The sequence below is a fragment of the Pseudorca crassidens genome, chromosome 10 (assembly GCF_039906515.1).
Source record: "Pseudorca crassidens isolate mPseCra1 chromosome 10, mPseCra1.hap1, whole genome shotgun sequence".
Classification (NCBI taxonomy): Eukaryota; Metazoa; Chordata; class Mammalia; order Artiodactyla; family Delphinidae; genus Pseudorca; species Pseudorca crassidens.
The window spans coordinates 67,383,014-67,405,141 of record NC_090305.1 but is presented as its reverse complement, the minus strand read 5'-3'; the positions used below and the strand labels follow the sequence as shown (position 1 = coordinate 67,405,141).

General features: G+C 37.3%; 1 protein-coding gene across 4 annotated transcripts in view; it reads left to right on the top strand.

Annotated features, from left to right (window-relative positions):
- The window catches only part of SMARCC1 (SWI/SNF related, matrix associated, actin dependent regulator of chromatin subfamily c member 1), a 179,948-nt gene that overhangs the window by 83,593 nt on the left and 74,227 nt on the right, over positions 1-22,128 (top strand). For all 4 annotated transcript variants that reach the window (XM_067754182.1, XM_067754181.1, XM_067754184.1 and 1 more), the window contains exons 13-19: positions 469-506; positions 3,267-3,388; positions 6,536-6,607; positions 9,032-9,145; positions 9,721-9,874; positions 10,900-11,013; positions 16,671-16,730. In XM_067754182.1, coding sequence (XP_067610283.1) covers positions 469-506; positions 3,267-3,388; positions 6,536-6,607; positions 9,032-9,145; positions 9,721-9,874; positions 10,900-11,013; positions 16,671-16,730 — 674 coding nt within the window. The remainder of the gene's footprint in view (positions 1-468; positions 507-3,266; positions 3,389-6,535; positions 6,608-9,031; positions 9,146-9,720; positions 9,875-10,899; positions 11,014-16,670; positions 16,731-22,128) is intronic.

Genomic DNA, 22,128 nt, shown 5'->3' with positions numbered 1-22,128 from the left:
ATTTAGGTCCTGTAGTCCCCTATCCTCAGAAGGTATTAACACTCTTGCCAGGACTTTGTCTGTAGGGATTGATTATCACCTCCTTCTCTACTCCTCATTCTTTACTCATTTCCTCTGGGATCCGAAATGTCATTACTTTGTTTCACTAAACCTCTGGAGGCAAGAGCCCAAACCAAGTTCCTTACCTATTATTAAGTAAGATCATGACTAAGATTGTAGCCCAAGTAGTATTTAATTTTAAGTTCCCTGTTGTTGGAGAATTTTAATGATTTGTGCTTTGAATTTTTACTCACCTCTATGCTTCTGTGTACAATTCTAATTTACTGAATTATTCAAGGTAAATTAGCTTTAATAATGCTCTGTTTCTTTCCTTTTCTCTGGCGAGTATCAGTTCCTTAAATCTTAAGGTTTCCAGGTAATCGAGAGAACATTTACCTGTTAAATGAATTACGTGTTTTGATTTTGCAGATGAGCAGGATGAAGAAACAGTCACAACAGGAGGAAAGGTAATGATTTAGTTAGGCCTGGTGCAACAGTAACTGTAGGGGTCCTGTGTATCGAGCAGTAGAAACACTGATTTGGAAGTTTCCTTAGAAATATTCTGTTTTGAGGTCCTTTTGATATTTAATTTCTTTTTAACACACGCCCAAAATAGTCTGTCTTTCTTGACCCACCCCCCAAATTTTATCAAGAGGAATTTGCCATTTTCCCAGGTAGTACTCCTCATATGCTATAGTTTCTGGTTCCATTTCTCTCCTGGTTGCAAATTAATAATCAGAGCTGCACAATATTCCAGGTGAGCAGGGACCGTGCCTTGCTTTGATTTTCCCACTCCTATTTCTATTAGTGCAGCCCCAGTCCACAACTGATGTAGCCTTTGATCATACCCTTCACCTTTTTTGAGCCTTAAAGTCAGCTACTTCCTGTTTCATCAATTTTGCTGTGGAGACATGTCAATAATTAGGCTGTAGGATGGTGTTGGATTTTAGGCAAGGTTTTATTTCTCTTTTTAAATAAATGGCACCTTGTTTATACAGGTTGTCATCTCTAACTGTGTTAAGATGTGTAACTAATCCTTAATCTCCTTGAAATAACTTCCTTAATGCCGAAAATGGTTAGTTCTTTTTTTTTCTTTTTCAGTGAGTCAGAGAACTTCCCCCATAGTGACACTTGTTGTTTTGTACACAGTCATGAAATGAAAATATTCATGACAGGATTTCAAGGAAAAGTATTTCAAGAAACTCTACTACAGATGGCTCTTTAGCTGAACTGTTCTTATGATCTTTTTCTTTAAAATCAAACTTCTTTATTCAAAGAGCTACTCATAAACATTTATGAATATTACATTTGTAAAAAGACATCATCTTTTAGAGTAGAAAGTATTGGGTGGCAATAAAGGAGACCAAAATAGAAAACCAAAGAATTACCCCCCCACTTTTTTTTATGCCAAGGGTGGGAGTACTTTTGAAACTATAGACAAGTCTGTTATGTAACTTAAGCCTAAGATGGTTAGAGGTGGTTACTCTAACACCAGTCCCATGATATCATCCTGCTTCTTTCCTCACTGAGATGATTAAACTGTAGACTGTCAGCCTTTATTCATTTCAATACCAGCCTCTCCCTAGTTTTCCTGAATAAAGAAAATTTTCTGAATTGAATCACATTGAATTTGTAGAACCTATGCCACAAAAACAAATTAACGATGAGCATAGATTTTGCTAGCTTCCCTGGTTTGGGAAATAAAATTCCTTACCTTTGTCATCAATATTAACATATTTGTTTCAACATCATTTAAGTAACAACCAGCGTTTCCTTGATGATTTCATACATTAAAATTTTTTTTTTGATATTCATTGATCTTAAGGAAACTACTGTCTTAAGTTTCTAGCAGTAGCTAGATCCTCACCTAAAGTAATATAACACAGGAAATTTAGGTTGATTTAAGTTAAAGGTAGAAATTAAACTATGGAACCTTTGTAAAAGAATATGATGCAAAATTTGACTGGTTTCTTAACAGAAAAGAATTTTATATGATTAAAAACAGTAAAAACACCACAGATAAAAGATTGATAGATAGAAGTCTACACAATTTGAAAATATCTAAATGTTAATAAGCTTATTTCCTGTAGTATTCTTTGTGAAAATGTTTAATCTGAAGTTAATTATGAAGAATCATTGTGATAGAGATTGGTAGATGCTCTACAAGCTGTCTGGTCTGGATTCTTCAAGAATTTTAATGTCATAAAATCTCCCCCAAAAAGGAGGCAGGGGTTAAAGGAGACTAAGGAGGCATGAATATCATATATAATATGGACTCCTTGATCAGGTTCTGTATTGAGGAGAAAAATCTGTAAAGGACATTTATGGGACACTTGGATCCCCTTGAATATAAAGCGTATGTTAGATAATATTATTTGAAAGTAATTATTACTGGGGGAATTCCCTGGTGGTCCAGTGGTTCGGACTCCGTGCTTTCACTGCTGTGGGCCTCGGTCGGGGAACTAATATCCCACATGCAGCCAAAAAAAAAAAAAGTAATTATTACTGTTTACTGGTAGCATAAAAAATGTTCTTGTGTTTTGACCTAAAGCAGTGCTTTTTGAAATTATTGTATTAGCAAAACCAGGTTTTTAGGTGGAATCATTTGCAAAACCTACATAAATGTGATAAAAGTCAGAACTAATTTTCAGCAGTAAGAGTGGTTAAGAGTGTAGGCCCTCTAGCTGCACTTTCTGGAGTTTTATCCTGTTTATGTCTTGTTAGCTCTGTGCATCATTTTCTCATCCACAAAAGAGATAATAAACAGTACCTGCTGTTACTGTGAGGAATAAGTGAGATATTGCACATATCGCTGTTGGCAGATACTTAGTACTCAATCTTTGGGATTGGGGAAACCTTATCATTATGTCTCAGTGTCCTTGTGTTACCTCCTTATAAATTGAGAACTAGTAATTTAGATTTGTGATTCGAGGATTAGGTAAAACTAGACAAATAAGGAGCAGGCTATTGTGGAAAAAGTTTTGGGCTTTCTATGAGTTGATTCCCTCATCTGTAAAAAGGAGGAAAAAAATATGCTATCTCATCTGGACATCTTGTGAAGGTACCTTAAAAACTGTGAAAGGCTATTTTTACTTGAAATTTGTTTTCCTGGTCCTTGAAATTGGATCAGCTAGCTGCATTTTCTGTAACCTGCTATTAGAAATTTGAAAGCTATTCCATATCTCTCTGTAGTTCTCTTTCTCTGAACTTTGGCTTCTTTTCTACAGGAAGATGAAGATCCTGGCAAAGGTGATCAGAGTCGGTCAGTTGACCCTGGTGAGGATAATGTGACAGAGCAGACCAATCACATTATTATTCCTAGCTATGCATCGTGGTTTGATTATAACTGGTGAGTAGGTTGCTTACATCTGTGAACATGGTAATTAGGAGTGGGAAAACTTTCCTTGAAATTATATTGTGCTCAGGACTTCCCTAGTGGCGCAGTGGTTAAGAATCCGCCTGCCAATGCTGGGGACATGGGTTCGAGCCCTGGTCTGGGAAGATCCCACATGCCGTGGAGCAGCTAAGCCCGTGCGCCACAACTACTGAGCCTGTGCTCTAGAGCCCACGAGCCACAACTACTGAGCCCACGCATTGCAACTACTGAAGCCCGCGTGCTTAGAGCCTGTGCTCCGCAACAAGAGAAGCCACCTCATTGAGAAGCCCGCGCACCGCAATGAAGAGTAGCCCCCGCTCGCCACAACTAGAGAAAGCCTGCGTGCTGCAACGAAGACCCAACACAGCCAAAAATAAATAAATAAATTTATTTTAAAAATTGTGCTCTTCTGCCCAGGTCCCCTCATCAGTAATCACTGTCACATTGGATGAAGGGGAATGGAAAGTTATTTTATTTTAACTTTGGACTGTGTTCTTTTGGTTGTTTTACTTGGGGATAGAAACTATTATGTTGTAATTTAGGATTATAAAATTTTGTAAACTTGAACCTGACTCATTTGGAGTCAGTTTTAGTTCAGACAGGCAAATGCTTGAGTATTTAATAATTATAAAATATTGATGTTCATTATATGATTTTTAAACATTATGGAAATTTTTAAAGAAAAATTCATCTTAGTACCCAATAATGGCTTCATGTTAATCGGAAACAGGAGCCCTTTCTTGTATAAACCCTGGCATGTAAAAGAGTTCAGGAAAACAACCTCTTCAGCACCCTCCCTGTCATTTATCACAGCCACCGTGGCACCCTTGGAACATGGCTGGAAATAAATGGAGATGTACCTATCTTACTAATTGATTACTTATGAAATGTAACTCTTTCACGTCAGGCTGATTTTTGTTGGACAGTTTTTTATTTTTAAATGTATGAACCAGAACTCCAAATAGATGTTAGTTTCTTTAAGGTACTTTGATTGGAAGGCTATATATTTAGTCTAGTGATGCTGCCCTTACAATCTCGTGGTCCTGTGCATATATATATATATATATATATATATATATATACACACACACACACACACATATATCTTTTAAAACCAACTTAAAAGAATAGGGTGGATGGTCCATTTGAGTCATAGCTTACTTTTGTCTAAAACCACAAGGTATGGCCTCTACTATTGAGACTTTTCAGCATACTTTTTTTTTTTTTGCGGTACGCGGGCCTCTCACTGTTGTGGCCTCTCCCGTTGCGGAGCACTCCGGACGCGCAGGCTCAGCTGCCGTGGCTCATGGGCCCAGCCGCTCCGCGGCATGTGGGATCTTCCCAGACCAAGGCACGAACTCATGTCCCCTGCATTGGCAGGCGGACTCTCAACCACTGCGCCAGCAGGGAAGCCCCCAGCATACTTTTTAAAACTAACTCTGAATGCTGTTCCTCATTGTTTTGAATAAGTAGAAGCTGAAACAGAATAAGTATATTGCTTTTCTTTGAAGGTCAGTCTTCATTACATTGATTATTATGTTAAATTACTTTGAAATTTGGAAGTTTCATTATTGTTATTTGTAGTTACAGAGTAAGATTCAGAATGGCTTGAGAAACTAGCATTTTCCCCTCAAAAAAGGGGAATGTCATAACAGTACATAGTGTTTTAGGTTTTTATAGTTTACAGAAACACTTCCATTTGCATGGTGATCTTTGCATGTCACGAAGTGTGCTGTTAGATGGACAGTAGAGGTATTAGTTATATCCCTATTTTATAGATAACTACAGCCTCAGTTGAAGTGGTGCAAAGTTGCAGAGTTGCTAATTGGAAGAACTCAGGTTTTCTGATTCCGAATATCCCACTCCTTCTACTACTTGACTCATTCTCAGAACCTAAGGAATCAGCTGCCAGTACTTCAAACATAGATTTTTGAAAAAGAAAGTGGTTGTGATTAAACATTCTTGTGTGTTTTGTTCTTGGTGAAATTGTCTTTGTGGCCTCTTCCTAACCTGTAACATAACAATGAGAGGTATATTAGGACCAGTTTATTAATTGCTTACAGTTATTCTCCTTATAATAAAACTTGGAAATTCATTATACATGTATCTATGGAACATAAATTCATCTTAGAAATCATCTTCCTGTAAGTTTCCAGGTGATTCATTTTATTTATAGTATTTGGTAGTATCCAATTCAAACAATTTAAATGTTAACCGAATAATGAAAGAGTGAATGCTTTTATTTGTATTCACAGACTATTGATTTGCTCTTTCCCATGTAATCTCTGTACATGTTGCATATCTGAAAAGGCACTGAGAAACTAAAATGTGTCATCAGGAAAAATACTGATTAGCATTAATGTCAAAATCTTTGTGCTAAATGTACAGTTGGTTTCATTTGTAGAGTGTTTTAGGCCTGATCATTTCACATGGTCTCTATAGTGCTTATCACCTGTAACATTTTATAAAATTATCAGTGCTTTTTATCTGAATGTTAAAAATTAGTTCTGTGATCTTTTTTAAAAGCAGTAAATCACTGAACTATTTTAAAAAATTCAGTTCACCACAAAGTTTCTGAGGGCTGGATGAAAAAGTGCATTAATGTTGAGCCTGAGAAACCGATTACAGTCAATTTCGTTGTCTTTTGGTCGATCATTCATTTCACCAATTTGTTGCCATGCCAAGTACTGTGATTTTTGTCATCCAATTTCCAAAGAACTTTTCCTAATTTGTGGCTCATCATCTAGTTACAGTGTATTATGACAAGAACATAAAATCTGAAGCCTTCAGTGTGTTTTTTGTTGTTGTTTTTCTTCAGTGTTTATGTTTATAGAGTTTGGTTATGGGAATAGAAAAACTACAGTAAGTATTGGGGGTGAGAAAGGGAAAGCTTTCTTTAGCTGTATATATTATATATAAGTTTATAAATATATATTATATACTTTAATTTTATTATTACATACTGTTAATACATAGGAACTTGTGTAAGCCAGTTAAATTTTGCAAGTAGGGCTCAGTTTTTGGTTTTATCAGTTTCACTTTGAAAGTTAAACAAGCTTAGCTCAAATTTCAGGATTTTATTTTTCTAAGAGGATTCCTAATTGTCTTTTTCCCCTTCAGTATTCATGTGATTGAACGGCGTGCTCTTCCTGAGTTTTTCAATGGAAAAAACAAATCCAAGACTCCGGAGATGTGAGTGAAATGTAAAGATGTAATCCTGATGCTGTTACATATTTTAGTGGGACCAGTATTAAGAAAAATTAATATTTGGATGTGTTTGGCAGGGGGTTCTTAAAGCACCCCTTCTGAGTTAATCTTTGCTATTGTCTGAAAGTTTACAAATATCTTACTCTGTTCAGAACAGTGTTCATATCTCAGCTACACAGTACTCCTTGCTTCAAAGGAAATTGTTTCAAATTTTTTCTTCCTCAATCTTGAACTGTTGATACATACACATCAGCTTTTGCAGCTAAAGATTGAATTCAGTAACAGATACTCACTAAACCGAGTCCAGTTTTCTCCCTAACTCACCTTGTGAGTACCTGTTTGTTATTGATTATATGTATTATATGTAATCTAGGAGAAAGTGAACCTTTATCTTATTTTCCTTATGAATGACTTCTAGTTAAAAGAATGCCAAGGGCTTCCATGGCAGTCCAGTGGTTAAGACTCTGTGCTTCTATGCAGAGGGCACGGGTTTGATCCCTACTCGGGGAACTAAGATCCCACATGCCATGGGCTGCGGCCAAAAAAATTTAAAATAAATAAATAAGAGAATGCCAAGTATGATGATAATAGCTACATATAAATTGATCTTAATTACATAAAGCATTGTTGTGCTTTGCATTGGAAGCAGAAAAACTTTTATTAGAAGGAAGAAGTTCATTAGGAAGTATTTTTATCTTTGCCTGGTGACCCTTAATTATAGACTTCCAGAAATCCTTGCCCCCTAAAATAAATCCGTATCTATCACACTATAATTACCTTTCCGTGTCTTATCTTCATAGTGTTAATCTGTTGTCTGTTATACACATGTGACTGTGCAAATAGATGTCTCTTGTTTAGATTGTTTAGGGAAGGATGCTTTTACACACAAAGCACATGGGTGTAATACAGAAAATCAAATAATAAATATTTTCTCGTGGTAAATTATCCATGATAGTTTGAGATTCTACGTTTAGGTGTCAACAGCAAATTTCAGCTTTTCATAACAAAGCTGTAAGGAGTCATTTAAAACCAAAATCAAAGATTTGGCATAAGAAGCCCAGTCAGGTTTTTTCACCTATTTAGACATGGTATATTCTTCTGGCTAATTTGCCTATTGCCACCGAATTGCAAATTGCCAGTATTTATAAATACTTACAGTTCTTGGCAGTCTGCTATTTAAAAGCACAACTTAGCCCATTTAAACGTAAATTCGCCTTTCAATCTTTGTTTATCCAGCTGTGCTTATACCAGACTCTTTGAATAGTATACCTTTTTTACTCTGATGTAGCTAACTTCAAGCTGCTATTCTTTTGCTTTACTTTTGTGGTAAGAAGTTTTGCTAGGTCTCTACCTTCTTTACACACTTGTTTTAAGTATTTTATGGCAGAAATGCTTGGGTACACTGTGGATGTGGAATCTGCTATGACTCAGAATCTCAGTTTTTCTCTCCTTTTTTATATGGCTTGTCTTACCTCTGAGTTTGGCTTCATAGGTTCTACTTGTCGCATAGCTGGGATCTCTAAAAAACTGATAAAAAAAAAGTCAGGAAGTATAACCATTGTCAGAGCCAGAGCCACCACACTTAGCCGAATTCTAGCTCCACCACTTAACCAGCCTTGTGGTCTGGGACAAATTCTAGTTTTGTGTGTGTGTGTGTGTGTGTGTGTGTGTGTGTGTGTGTGTGTTCTGTTTGTAATTTTCTTGGCCACTGTGCCTCACGAGATGTGGGATCTTAGCTCCCTGTTCTAGTTGTGTGTGAGTGTGTGTGTGTGCATTTTGTTTGTAATTTTCTTGGCCACTGTGCCTCATGGCATGTGGGATCTTAGCTCCCTGACCAGGGATCAAACCTGCGCCGCTTGTGTTGGAAGTACAGAGTCTTAACCACTTGACCGACCGGGAAGTCCCATAGAACAAATTCTTTAACCCTCATCTATAAATAGAATAATAATAGATCCTACCTTATACAGAGATTGTGAGGATTAAATGCATTACTACACAGAAAGTGCTTAGACCTATGGCTGACACACAGTAAATGCTAGGTATATAGTAGTGTAGTTAGGGAGACAGCCTGTGTAACCAAGTGTTACTTGCAAATTTTGCAGGCAACTAAGGATTATTGATTGACCTCTGTGACCAAGGTTGTACTTACTTTACTTCACACTATCTTCATCAGATTACTCTATTGTGCTTATTATATGTTAGTAGACAGTTGTTTTGCATTTTAGGAATTCTTACTCTGAGTTACACTTATGACTGTAAATACTCAGTACATTATCACTATTGTTTATTGGACTGTTGTCTTAACTTTTTGTTGTATTTGGTTGAGGAATATGGAACTGTTTGGCTCTATGAGTTACTGTTTTTGAAAGGATGTGTGTTCACCTTATGAATTTTGCCATTACTTTTTAGATACTTGGCATATCGAAATTTTATGATCGACACATACCGCCTAAATCCCCAGGAATATTTAACCAGCACTGCTTGTCGGAGGAACTTGACTGGAGATGTATGTGCTGTGATGAGGTAAGGATGTCTTGACTTTTTCTCAGATATTTCACTGCAGGTGGTTACTGATACATTGCTAATGTTAGGTTGACTAAACTGGATGTTTTCTTGGTTAATAAAATACCTAAAGCATCTTTTTGTTTTTTTAATTTTTACATTTTACATCTTTTATTGTATGGTCTAATCATAAACTGACCGTAGTTGGAGAGTGGGTTAGGATGGGGAATGGATAAGCTCTGTGCCCTAAATCTGTGTAAAGAAAAAAACAAAATGTAGGTCTCCTCCTGTGAGTTTGGTTTATGTGTGAGCTCTTTCACCATGGACCTACATGAGCATTTGTTCCCTCGTTTCTGTGATTGAAATGATTAGGCTTTATACTAGGTTTGGGGGTGCTATGTTCAACATTATTTTGAGTTTGTAGAAATTGTCCCTCAAACCAAAATTGTCAGTTACTTTGTGATGGTTCATAGCCTACAAGAGAACACGTTTACTTAGGGTTTTTTTTCGTTTGTTTTTTAATGAAATGTAATGATGCTTATGAAGATGATGAGGTACATTCTCTAGATTTTAACTTTAAGAGCTTTATTCTTCAGGGTTCATGCCTTTTTAGAGCAGTGGGGGCTTGTTAATTACCAAGTGGATCCAGAAAGTCGACCCATGGCAATGGGACCTCCTCCGACTCCTCATTTCAATGTATTAGCTGATACCCCCTCTGGGCTTGTACCTCTACATCTTCGATCACCTCAGGTAAATTAGTGCAGCCTTTTTTTCAGGTCTGGGTGGTAATAGACAACCACTTCTTGCATTTATATTCAGGAATTACTATTATAGTCATATAATAGTGCTGTTTCTTAGCTGATAGGTTATGTTTGTTTGTTTTTGTATGTTGTAAATGTTTGAGTCCATAAGAATATTTAGTTGTTTAAGATAATGCTCTCCCATTAATGCCAAGAGTCTATGCTTTATCCTCTTAGAGATTTGCTTTCATAACTCATGGCTCCTTTATCACTTCTGCCATCGAAGACACTAATAAAGAAGCAGACTGTATAGATGTGTTAAATTGTTTAGAACTTCCCCTTCCTAACATTTGGAAAGTGGACATCTATGCACACGTTCTTTTTTTCTCTTTTAATCTCTTCTATATAATTTTTTTAAATTTATTTAATTTATTTATTTTTGGCCACGTTGGATCTTTTTTGCTGTGCTCTGGCTTTCTCTAGTTGCAGTGAGCAGGGGCTACTCTGTTGCGGTGCGTTGGCTTCCCTTGTTGCGCAGCACAGGCTCTAGGCACGCAGGCTTCAGTAGTTGTGGCTAACGGGCTCTAGAGCACAGGCTCAGTAGTTGTGATGCACGGGCTTAGTTGCTCCGCGGCATGTGAGATCTTCCCAGACCAGGGCTCTAACCCGTGTCCTCTGCATTGGCAGGTGGATTCTTAACCAGTGCGCCACCAGGGAAGTCCCTTGAAAAGATTATTATGTCAATCGGATTATGTATACCATTCAGTTGGAATAACACGAATCTAACCTATAAATTGCCCTCCACTATGAAATATTAAAGAAGACTTGTCTATATTCTCTGTGACTTAGGCAAAAAAAAAAAAAATGTTTCTTACATGTTGAATTTTTGTTAGAAGTGTAGTGTAAGGTGTAGGTATTTATTTTTTTGTAGAATCTCTAGTGGTTTAAGTGCCGATATTAAACATCGTTAAAAGCCTCTGTCCCGTTTACTTTGTAGAGGTTAATACAGCCATTTATCATTTATTTGACTCATAGGTTCCTGCTGCTCAGCAGATGTTAAATTTTCCTGAGAAGAACAAGGAAAAACCAATTGATTTGCAGAACTTTGGTCTTCGTACTGACGTTTACTCCAAGAAAACCTTAGCAAAGGTAAGGATTTTTCTATAGGGACATATGGACTACAAGCTAGCATGTGCTCTTTGTCCTTCTTCCTTCTAAGAAGCATCATTTTCCGTAAGAAACTTGTTTTACTTTCTGTAAGGTAAGGAGGTGCTTTCTACTTAAATCTGATGACATTTTATAAAAGTCACGTATCTTACCTTTTCTTAGTATGGTTAGAAGATAGGTATTTAAAAATAACTATGATTAATGTGTTAAAATGAGGGGGAAAATGGAGAATTTCAACAGAGAATGGGAATATATAAAAAGAATCAAATACCTGTTGAACAATTGAAAATATACTGAAATTAACCCATTGGCTAGGTTTAACAGCAGGCTGGACACAGCAGAAGACAGGATTAGTGAACTCAGGTTAATAGATACATTGAAACTGAAACAGCAAGAGGAAAAGAAATTGGTTGAAGTTGGGGGGACAGGACAAAGAGAAAAGAGTACAGAGACACATGAGATACAGTCAAAAGAATTAATATTTATCATTAGAGACCTATGAGAAGAGAAAGAATGGTACAGAAGCAATACTTGAAGATGTAAGGCCTAAAAATTTTCCATAACTAATGAAAAGTTATCAACTCACAGAATAAGAGAGACTGAACATATCCAAGTTTGGATATAGAGAAAACCATACTCAGGCAAATGGTGCTTAACCTCTTTTTTTTTTTTTTTTTTTTTTTAAATTTATTTTTGGGTGCGTTGGGTCTTCATTGCTGCGGGCAGGCTTTCTCTAGTTGACGTGAGCGGGGGCTACTTTTTGCTGCGGTGCATGGGCTTCTCATTGTGGTAGCTTCTCTTGTTGCGGAGCACGGGCTGTAGGCACATGGGCTTCAGTAGTTGTGGCACATGGGCTCAGTAGTTGTGGCTCGCGGCTCTAGAGCAGAGGCTCAGTAGTTGTGGCACACGGACTTAGTTGCTCTGCGGCATGTGGGATCTTCCCGGACCAGGGCTCAAACCCGTGTCCCCTGCATTGGCAGGCGGATTCTTAACCACTGCACCACCAGGGAAGTCCTAGAGCTTAAACTCTTAAAGCTAACATCTTAAATCAGCCAAGGAGCAGGGGGTTGGGGAAGGACACATTAGATTCAGAGGCACAATGATAAAACTGATGTCTGACTTTTCAACAGAAATGATAGAAACCAGTGGACAGTTTAATAATATTTTTAAATGCTGAAAGGAAAATTGTCACTGAAATTCTGTATCTAGTAGAAACACCTTTCAAAATAGAAAGTGCAATAAAGGCGTTCACAGACATTCAAAAGGTAGAGCAGTTATCACTAGTTCACAATGTAAGGACACTAAAGGAAGTTCTTCAGGATGAAGGGTAATGATTCCAAATGGAAGCACGTGATGCTAGAGAAGGAATAAAGAGCATGGAGAAGTGTAAATAAGTAGTTAAATATAAAGGAATGTAGACTTTTTAAACAACGAACATTTTAGGAGGTTTGTAACATGTAGAAATGACAAAAATAGCAGAAAGGCAGAAGAAGAATAAATTGAGTTAAACTGTTGTAAAGTTCTGAAATTGTTGAGAAGGATTGATTATAGGGTAAACTAATAATTTGATAAAGCATTTTGGGAGGGGACTGGATCTGCATGGAAGAATAAAGGGTGCCAGAAGAGGTCAACATATGGGTCAGTATTAAAGACATTTCCCTTTTATTTTTAATTGTTTAAAAGGATAATACTGTTTAAACCAAAAATAACAATATGTATTTAGGTTCACAGCATATTGATATTGAAGACCAAACATCACTAAAAGGACAGGAAAAGGAATTGGAAGTATACTGTATTAAAGTTCTTACACTATATGTGACAGTGCTAAAATATTATTTGAGAGTACACTGTGACAGTTTAGAGATGGATATTGTAAATCTTAGATTAACTATTTAAAGATGCATAACTAATAAGCCAATAATGGAATAAAAACAATAATACTTCACAAAAATGTTACTCCACAAGAGGGAAGGAAACAAGGAACAGATGGGAAGAATAGAAAATAGCAAGATGGAAGATTTACATCTGACCATAGGGATAGTAGTATAGAATTGAACATTAATGGTTTTAATATTCCAATTTAGCAGCAGAGATTGTCAAATTGGTTTAAAAAAATCAAGGACAAACATGTATTGTCTACATGTTTGGGGGGACTTCCCTGGTGGTTCAGTGGTTAAGACTCCACGCTTCCACTGGAGGGGGCGTGGGTTCGATCCCTGGTCAGGGAACTAAGATCCCACATGCCACGCAGTGCAGCCAAAAAGTAAAAAAAAAAAAATAATAATAATAATAAGAAAATTCACGGGGAATACTCAACAAAATGTACACAATTCTGAGCAATAAAATTAGTATCATAAGTTTTAAATGATTGAAATTATACAGTGTGGTTGTATGATTTTATACATATGGAATGAATGTGGTTGATTCACCACAGCAAAATTAAACTAGAAACCAAAAATAGGAAAACAATAGAGAAGATTAATAAAATAAGAAGATGGTTATTTGAAGAGATCGATAAATTTGATAAACCTCTAGCCAAGAGTGATCAAGAAGAAAAGAGAAAACACAAATCCCTGATCAGGAATGAAAGAGTACATCACTGTTGATTCTACTTATATATAAAGGCAATAAAAAATATGCTTAACAACTTCGTGGTAATATATTTGACACTTTGATGAAATGGGCAAATCCCTTGAAAGCAACAAAATATAAAAGTTGGGACTTCCCTGGTGGTGCAGTGGTTAAGACTCTGTGTTCCCAATGCAGGGGGCCCACCTTCAATCCCTGGTCAGGGAACTAGATCACACATGCATGCTGCAGCCAAGAGTTCGCATGCCACAACTAAGGAGCCTGCGTGCTGCAACTTAGGAGCCTGCAAGCCACTACTAAGGAGCCCACCTGCCACAACTAAGACCCAGTGTAACCAAATAAATAAATATATTTTTTTGAAAAACGAAGATATAAAAGTCTTCCCAGGATAGAGATAACTTGACATATTAGGTTAAAAATAATGTCCTCCAAAGAAATCAGGTCCTCATATCTGTAACTTGTAAATATTACCTTATATGGAAAAAGATCCTTTGCAGATGTGATTAAGTTAAAGATTTTTAAGATGAGATAATCCCGTATTATTCTGGTGGGCTCTGAGTACCATCACGTTTGTCCTTATAAGAGAAAAGTATAGAGATTTTACATACAGGAGGAGGCTGTAAAATCTATGTGATCTTGGATGCAGATACTGGAATGAGGTGGCTACAAACCAAGGAATTCTGGGGCAGCCACCAGAAGAAGGAAAGACAAAGAATTTATTCTCCCCTAGAGCTTCCAGAGGGAGCATTGCCTTGCTAACACCTTGATTTTGGTTCAGTCATAATGATTTTGAACTTCTATCCTCCTGAGCTGTGAGAGGATAAATTTTTGTTATTTTAAGCCACCAAGTTTGTGATAATTTTTTAGAGCAGCCACTAGAAATTATATACTTGAACCACCTTATTCAAGTGTATAATTTATACACTGTTATACAATATCTATATGTAGTTAAACGTCTTCCTAAAAACAAAACTCTATGCCCAGATGATTCTGCTGATGAATTTGTACCAGGCACATAAGGAAGAAATAATACCAATCTACATAAGTTCTTCCAGAAAGTAAAAGTGTAGAGAACACGATTATAGCTAAACATGTATGTACCCAATTATCCAACTTCTGACTATATAGACCAGATAAATGGGTTTATAAAAGAATGTGCGAGAACATCCATAGCAGCCTTATCCAGGATAGTCAAAAACTGTAAATAATATAATGGATAAATTGTGGTTTATTCAAACAATGTAATGCTATACAGAGATGAAATGTTTCACTTCTTCATATAACAGTGAGGTTGAATCTGCTTACCATAATATTGGACAAGAAACCAGACCCATAAACTACATACTGAATGGTTTTGTTATTATAAAATTCAGATCCACAGAAACTAGCCTACGATTGTAGAATTCAGAATAGTGTGTATCAATACTTTTGTGGTTTGTTAACAACTGGAGGTTAAGGAGGGGTGCTTTTCAGTATTGATTTGAGTGTTGTTACATGGGTATTATAAGTAGAATTGTAGTCACACTGTACACATAAGATTTGTGTATTTTGTTATACATATATTTTACCTCAATAAATACAAAAGAAAGAAATTCTAAAATCATGTAGAAACCCTGGCCCTGATGAAGTTACTCAAGTTGTAATCAAGAGGAGAAACATTAACTGACTTAAGCCAGTAGGAATGGGGAAAATCCTTTCTATGCTTTGTGGATGAGAAGTGGGGAAATGGTTGCTGTGGACCTACCCAGTAAATGCCATTCATGTCTAGGTTATACAGATCTGCCCTATATTTGGGTCTTCTTTTTCAGAAATTAGATGAAATATTGATGAATGTTGTTCCACTCAGGGCTCCATATCTGATTGATGGTCACTTCTGATGTTTGTTCATTAAGAGTAGCCTTTGGGGGAATTCCCTGGCGGTCCAGTGGTTAGCTCTCACTGCCAAGGGCCTGGGTTCCTGGTCAGGGAACTAAGATCCCACATGCTGCCAAAAACAAAATAAAAAAGAGTAGCCTTTGGTTCTCTTAAAGTAATCCTCAAGGAGTCTGAGCAGTGTATTGGGAGTTAAAGCTACATACATCTTTTCTTCCTCACAAAGGCATACTTTAGACTTTTAATCCTGCAATTCTTAGATTCCTCTTCTTATTCTGTATTTAAAGACTAGTTATTTTTATTTATTTATTTATTTATTTATTTTGCGGTACGCGGGCCTCTCACTGTTGTGGCCTCTCCTGTTGCGGAGCACAGGCTTTGGACGCACAGGCTCAGCGGCCATGGCTTATGGGCCCAGTCGCTCTGCGGCATGTGGGATCTTCCCGGACCAGGGCACGAACCTGTGTCCCCTGCATCGGCAGGCGGACTCTCAACCACTGCGCCACCAGGGAAGCCCAAGACTAGTTATTTTTAGTACATTTTTTGCAAATGAACAAATATTTCATAATGATATGGATTGAATATTATGGAGACCTAATAAATCATAATTTTTACCTGCAGTGTATAGCACAGTCGTGCAGAAAGGTTGAGTCAAATGAACTGAGAAACTTTATTGACACAAAGGAATCATGGACTATAGAAGTTTTCATTTCTTAAATTGTAATCTCCCAAAGTAGAATTTTCAGAGAAGGGATAATATGTTAGAATGTGTATTTTGAATTAGTAACATATGCGGCTAAAGAATAATATCAAGTATACTACACAGCCAGTCCTCTTCATGAATGGAGTAGAATCTGCAAATCAAGAAGTATGAGTCAGTTGATTTGGTTTTACACAACACAGACTTGGTTTTCTTATAAATAATAGAAATAAGTGGTCTAAGTAATCCATGTCTAATGTCTAAGTAGTCCATGACTCCTTGGTAGATAGCAAGAAATCTTTGAAATAAGCCAGCCTTTCTGTTGGGAGTTTTGGTTCCTTATGTGTTTTATTCTTGTTACTCAGGGACTTACTTTGGTGGATTGCAGAAAACGGTCTGCAGAACTTAGAAGGGAATCCTGATGAGCTCCATTCAACCTTTAGGAATGAGTAAATAATTTCTGAATTTTTATCTTTAGAGTAAAGGTGCTAGTGCTGGAAGAGAATGGACTGAACAGGAGACACTTCTACTGCTGGAGGTAAGCAGATTAGTGATGAAGCCCCTTTATTCATATGAGATGGGTGCTAACTTTCTGTGACTAGCATTTTAAATATACCTTTGGAATTTATCCTGAAAATTTTCAATCCATGTAATGAGTTTTAATAGCATTTTCTTGGGCTGTTGCAGTTTAAATATCACACTGGAGTTGATGTGCTAGCTGTCAGTAGGGGAGATCAAGCCTGGATATGTATTATTTTGGCTCAGGTTGGGTTCTTTTTGTTTTAAATCTGTTGCCAACAGTTAAATATTGCAGATTTTCCAAAGCAATCTAGACATCTAACTCTTCCTCCAAAATTAGAAGATCTGGCAACTCCGGGCCCTTATTCTCAGATAGCAATAATTAGCTGGCTGGCCTTGGGTAGCAGATGTTCCTTTGAAATGGGGCATTTCTTCATAGTCCAAATTTTCTTAACTTAGCCCTCCTCAGTCATTGTAGATTAGTTCCCTAGTGCTTGTATGCAATTGAGTGTACAACCTCCGTATTTTCCAAAAGGATTTCTGAAAAGTGGATGAAGATACCTGCCATTGAAAAAATTATCTTGATTATGAAAGCAGAAGACTGTGATAAGCCCATGATTATGCATCGTGTCTCTGTCAGTCAGCATATTGAATGCTTTTTTAATTTCGTTGTCTTTAGAGATTCTTGCAAATTCTTACAGAACTAGATCTCAGAATTATTTCTACTCTGAAGGGTAGGAAAAAGAGAGTATTTGGTTTCATATTTATCAACCAGTTCCGAAGAAGGACTATTTGTCTTTAGTTGTAGAACAACAATTGTTGGGGTAAAATGGAGACTTCATGACACTACTTAGTATTTGTGGATAGTATGTGTGGGAGCTGAATTAGGACCAAATGAGGAAGTTTATTGTTAAATATGTTAGGAATGCTTTTGCCTACATGGAACAGAAAATCTGACGAGCAATACATTAAACCAAAAGAACTTTGGTTTTTTGTTCAACTAGATTTCTTCAGATTGGTAATTCCAAGATTCTTTCCACTGTTCAATTATATCATCAGGTCCCTAGTTTTTCTGTTGTTTTGTTCTGCCTTCCGTAGCTGTCCACATTCTGTCTCTTTGTGTTCTGGTCACAGGAAGACTGGTAGTTCCAGACTTCTCATCCCTATTTAAAACAGAAAGAGAATTGGAAAAGGTACCTGGGGACTTCTCTTCCTGGGCTCTTGTGAGGAAAAGCTTTCCCAGAAGCCCCTCATCAGTGTTTCCTTTCTATCTCACTGATCAAATGGGTCTCATAAACACCTAGTACTGCGTGTGATCCTGGGAAAACAAATACATGGCTTTCTAGTTTCAATAGTGGGTTCAACCTGGAAGAAGTTGATGATTGCTCCTGGTAATTACTGGCAGCATCTACACCAATTATAACTGTAACATTAGAGCAGTGAATTTATGGAGGAAGAGCACTCCCTTTCACTGGAGTACTGCATCTGATCGAAACTTGTATATTGTATAAAATATGCAATTCAGAAATCAAGTATCAAATAAAAGATTAGGCTAGGGCAGCAGTTCTCAAACTTTCTGGGCTCAAGAAGCACTTGTACTCTCAAAATTTTTATTGAGGACTCCAGAGAGTTTTAATTTATGTGACTTTATCAGTATATATATATTTTTAATCAGTATTTTTTAAACTAAAAATTAAAACTGAGAAGAATATTTAATTCACTTAAAATAACAGTGAACCCCTTTTGAGTTAACATAATTAACATTTTTATGAAAAATATCTTTTGAAAAAAGATATTAGTGAGAAGTGTAGCATTTATATATTTTAGCAAATCTGTAATGTTTGGCTTACTAGAATACAGCTGGATTTTCATATTTGCTTTTCTACCAGGTATGTTGTTTTAGTTTAAGTATATTAGGAAAGTCTGGTATCACCTGGATATGTAGTTGGAAGCAGGAGAAGTATCTTAATGGCCTTTTCAGGTAATTATGAATATTCTTCTGTGATACAGACATGTCCCTCCTTTTTTTTTTAAAAAAAACAAATTGAAGGTTTGTGGAAACCCTGCATTAAGCAAGTTGGTTGGTGCCATTTTTCCAACAGTATTTGCTCACCTTGTGTCTCTGTGTCACATTTTGGTAATCCTCACAATATTTCAAACTTTCTTATTGTTATTATATTTGTTACAGTGATCTGTGATCAGTGGTCTTGAATGTTACTCTTGCAAAAAGATTACACACTGAAGGCTCAGGTGATGGTTAGCATTTTTTAGCAACAAAGTATTTTAAAATTAAGGTACAGTGTTCTTTTTTTTTTTCTCGTTTGCGGTACGCGGGCCTCTCACTGTTGTGGCCTCTCCCGTTGCGGAGCACAGGCTCCGGACGCGCAGGCTCAGCAGCCATGGCTCACGGGCCCAGCTGCTCTGCGGCATGTGGCATCCTCCCGGACCAGGGCACGAACCCGTGTCCCCTGCATCGGCAGGCGTACTCTCAACCACTGTGCCACCAGGGAAGCCCCCAGTGTTCTTTTTAAGATATATAATACTATTGCACACTTAGTAGACAACAGTATAGTGTAAACATAACTTTTATATGTGCTGGAAAACCAAAATATCCATGTGACTTGCTTTATTGCAGTATTCGCTTTATCTCAGTGGTCCAGAACTGAACCCGCAGTATCTCTGAGGTATGCTTGTGTTACATTAAAACTTGACCACTGATAGTTTCTTAAAGCTTAGTTGCAGCATGGAATCCATTGGTCTCTCTTGCCCTAGTAATGGATCTTTTATCCATGTATGATTGCATAATGTCTTTCATTGATAAATTGGAAAATATTGGTTTACTGAATTATGCAGATCTTCCAAATGTTGATGCAGTTCATGATACAATATGAAAAAAATCTAATTTGATAATACTGTGACCAATCTCATTAGAAAAGTCTTTTAAAAAGTAGAACAAGCGGGACTTCCCTAGTGGCGCAGTGGTTAAGAATCTGCCTGCCAATGCAGGAGATATGGGTTCGAGCCCTGGTCTGGGAAGATCCCACAATGCCGCGGAGCAACTAAGTCCGTGCGCCACAACTACTGAGCCTGTGCTCTAGAGCCCATGAGGCACAACTGCTGAAGCCTGCATGCCTAGAGCCTGTGCTCCACAACAAGAGAAGCCACCGCAATGAGAAGCTGCGCACCACAACGAAGAGTAGCCCCCGCTCGCCACAACCAGAGAAAAGCCCGCGTGCAGCAATGAAGACCCAACGCAGTCATAAATAAAAAAATAAAAAAAAAAAGAACACGCTTTCATGGCAGATAAGTATTTTTCACAATTGTAATTTTCACTTAATCATTGGCAACAAACACCATCAGTTTTCCTTGGAGTGACTTTTTTTTTTTTTTTAAGTCTTTATTGAATTCGTTACAACACTGCCTTTGTTTTATGTTTTGGTTTTTTGGCTGCGAGGCATGTGGGATCTTAGCTCCCCGACCAGGGATCAAACCCATGCCCCCTGCATTGGAAGGCAAAGTCTTAACAACTGGACTGCCAGGGAAGGGAAGTCCCTGGAGTGACATTTTTGAGAATCATTGTTTATTTTTGAGAAAATGTCTGCCAGATATCTGTGTCTGTAAAACCGTGGTGTGGTAGCAATTCATTCTAGTGATGATGTTCAGTGAAAAGAGTGGCTACTTGAACTTGAAACTCAATCACAAGTGCTTTTCTTTTAGACAGCCGTCATGCTTTGAAAGTTGATATTTAGTCTTCTTGTGTACCTCCCATTTCATAATACTGAAGATTAAAAACACATGGGCTAAGATATTTAGATTCAATAAAATTAATTTTTACTGTTTCATCAAGGAAAAGTTTAAGTAAAGTTGGCTTATTTTGCTTCTGCAAGTGTGCAGCACTGAAGAATAAAATGACAGGACAGTATGGTGCCACTGCCTTGATTCATACTAAGGGGTCATACTAATTGCTTTTGCACCATTGAGCAAATGTCAACGTAATGAACAGACAGTAAGGTCCTAGTATTATTCTGAAAATGATTTTGATCTTTCAGTTCCTGTGAAAGGGTCTGGTGCTCCATGAGTATCCAGACTACACATTAGGATACTTTGGGCCTGGTGATGGCTCACGTTTCTGCATTGCTTTAATTTGATTTTGAGTTGTTCCAACAGTTGTGGTTCATTAAGAAGTTTTAGTGGTGTATTAACTCTTTCCTTTTCTTTTTTACACCCCTCTTCTACTTTTCCTTATTCTCTTAGTCTCTCTCTCTCTGTGTCTCTCTGGATCAAAATTCAAAAATATTTGTTCTTTTTGAGGTTTTTTTTTTTTTTTTTTTTTGTGGTACGCAGGCCTCTCACTGTTGTGGCCTCTCCCATTGTGGAGCACAGGCTCTGGATGCGCAGGCCCAGTGGCCATGGCTCACGGGCCCAGACGCTCTGCGGCATGTGGGATCTTCCCAGACCGGGGCACGAACCCACATCCCCTGCATCGGCAGGCGGACTCTCAACCACTGCACCACCAGGGAAGCCCTCTTTCTGAGTTTTTACCACTATTTTAATTTATTCTTATCTGTCCATTGAGTATCAGTGATATGCAAAGAGCTTATTTTCTGAGCTCCTTTTTATTTATTTCAACGCTGTCTTCTCTAGCCATATGTGCTATGGATGTTAATTTTAAAGTTCTCAGTATTTGTGGGGGAATGTATGGGATATGCATTTGTATTGCTTGTTTAGAATCTGTGGGCTCTAGGGAGAAATTAAATTGTGCAACACTACCTGAAACAACAGGCTCCTGTCAGTCAGCTCTTTTCCTTGCTGCATATTGATAGTCAAAATTTTCTCCTCCGCTACATTAAGATTCATGGATAGTAAATACAGAGTGAGGTCAGAATGGTGAAGCTACTGTTTAACCTGAGCATATTCAAGAAAACCACAGTATCCCCACACAATAGTGCATTTTCTCTCCTGCAGGTGGAACCTGTGCAGTGGTTGATTTTTCTTTTAAACATGCTGTTGAATCAACAGGTGTTGTCTGTGCTTACACAAAGAGAAATAAAAGGCTTCCCAACAGCATTGTTTACCATTAACACCTTCTGTTTTTATAGTTTATTGGTAATTAATAGCTTAAGACTATGAAGTCAGAAGAAAAATTTTTAATCGATTTATAACCAAAAACATGGTCAATTTCTCCCCGATAAATCTGGAAGATTCATTAGGGTTTATTGTTGTCTGCCTACCCCTACCCTTGCCAAAATCATACCATTTTATCGGACAAGTATATCACACAGGCAGCTTCCCAAATATTTAGGATTATTCTTGAGACCACCACTTTTTTTTATTTTTAACCTATCCCATGCTTCGCTTTTTTTTTTTTTTAACTTCTTTTTTGGAGTATAATTGCTTTACAATGGTGTGTTAGTTTC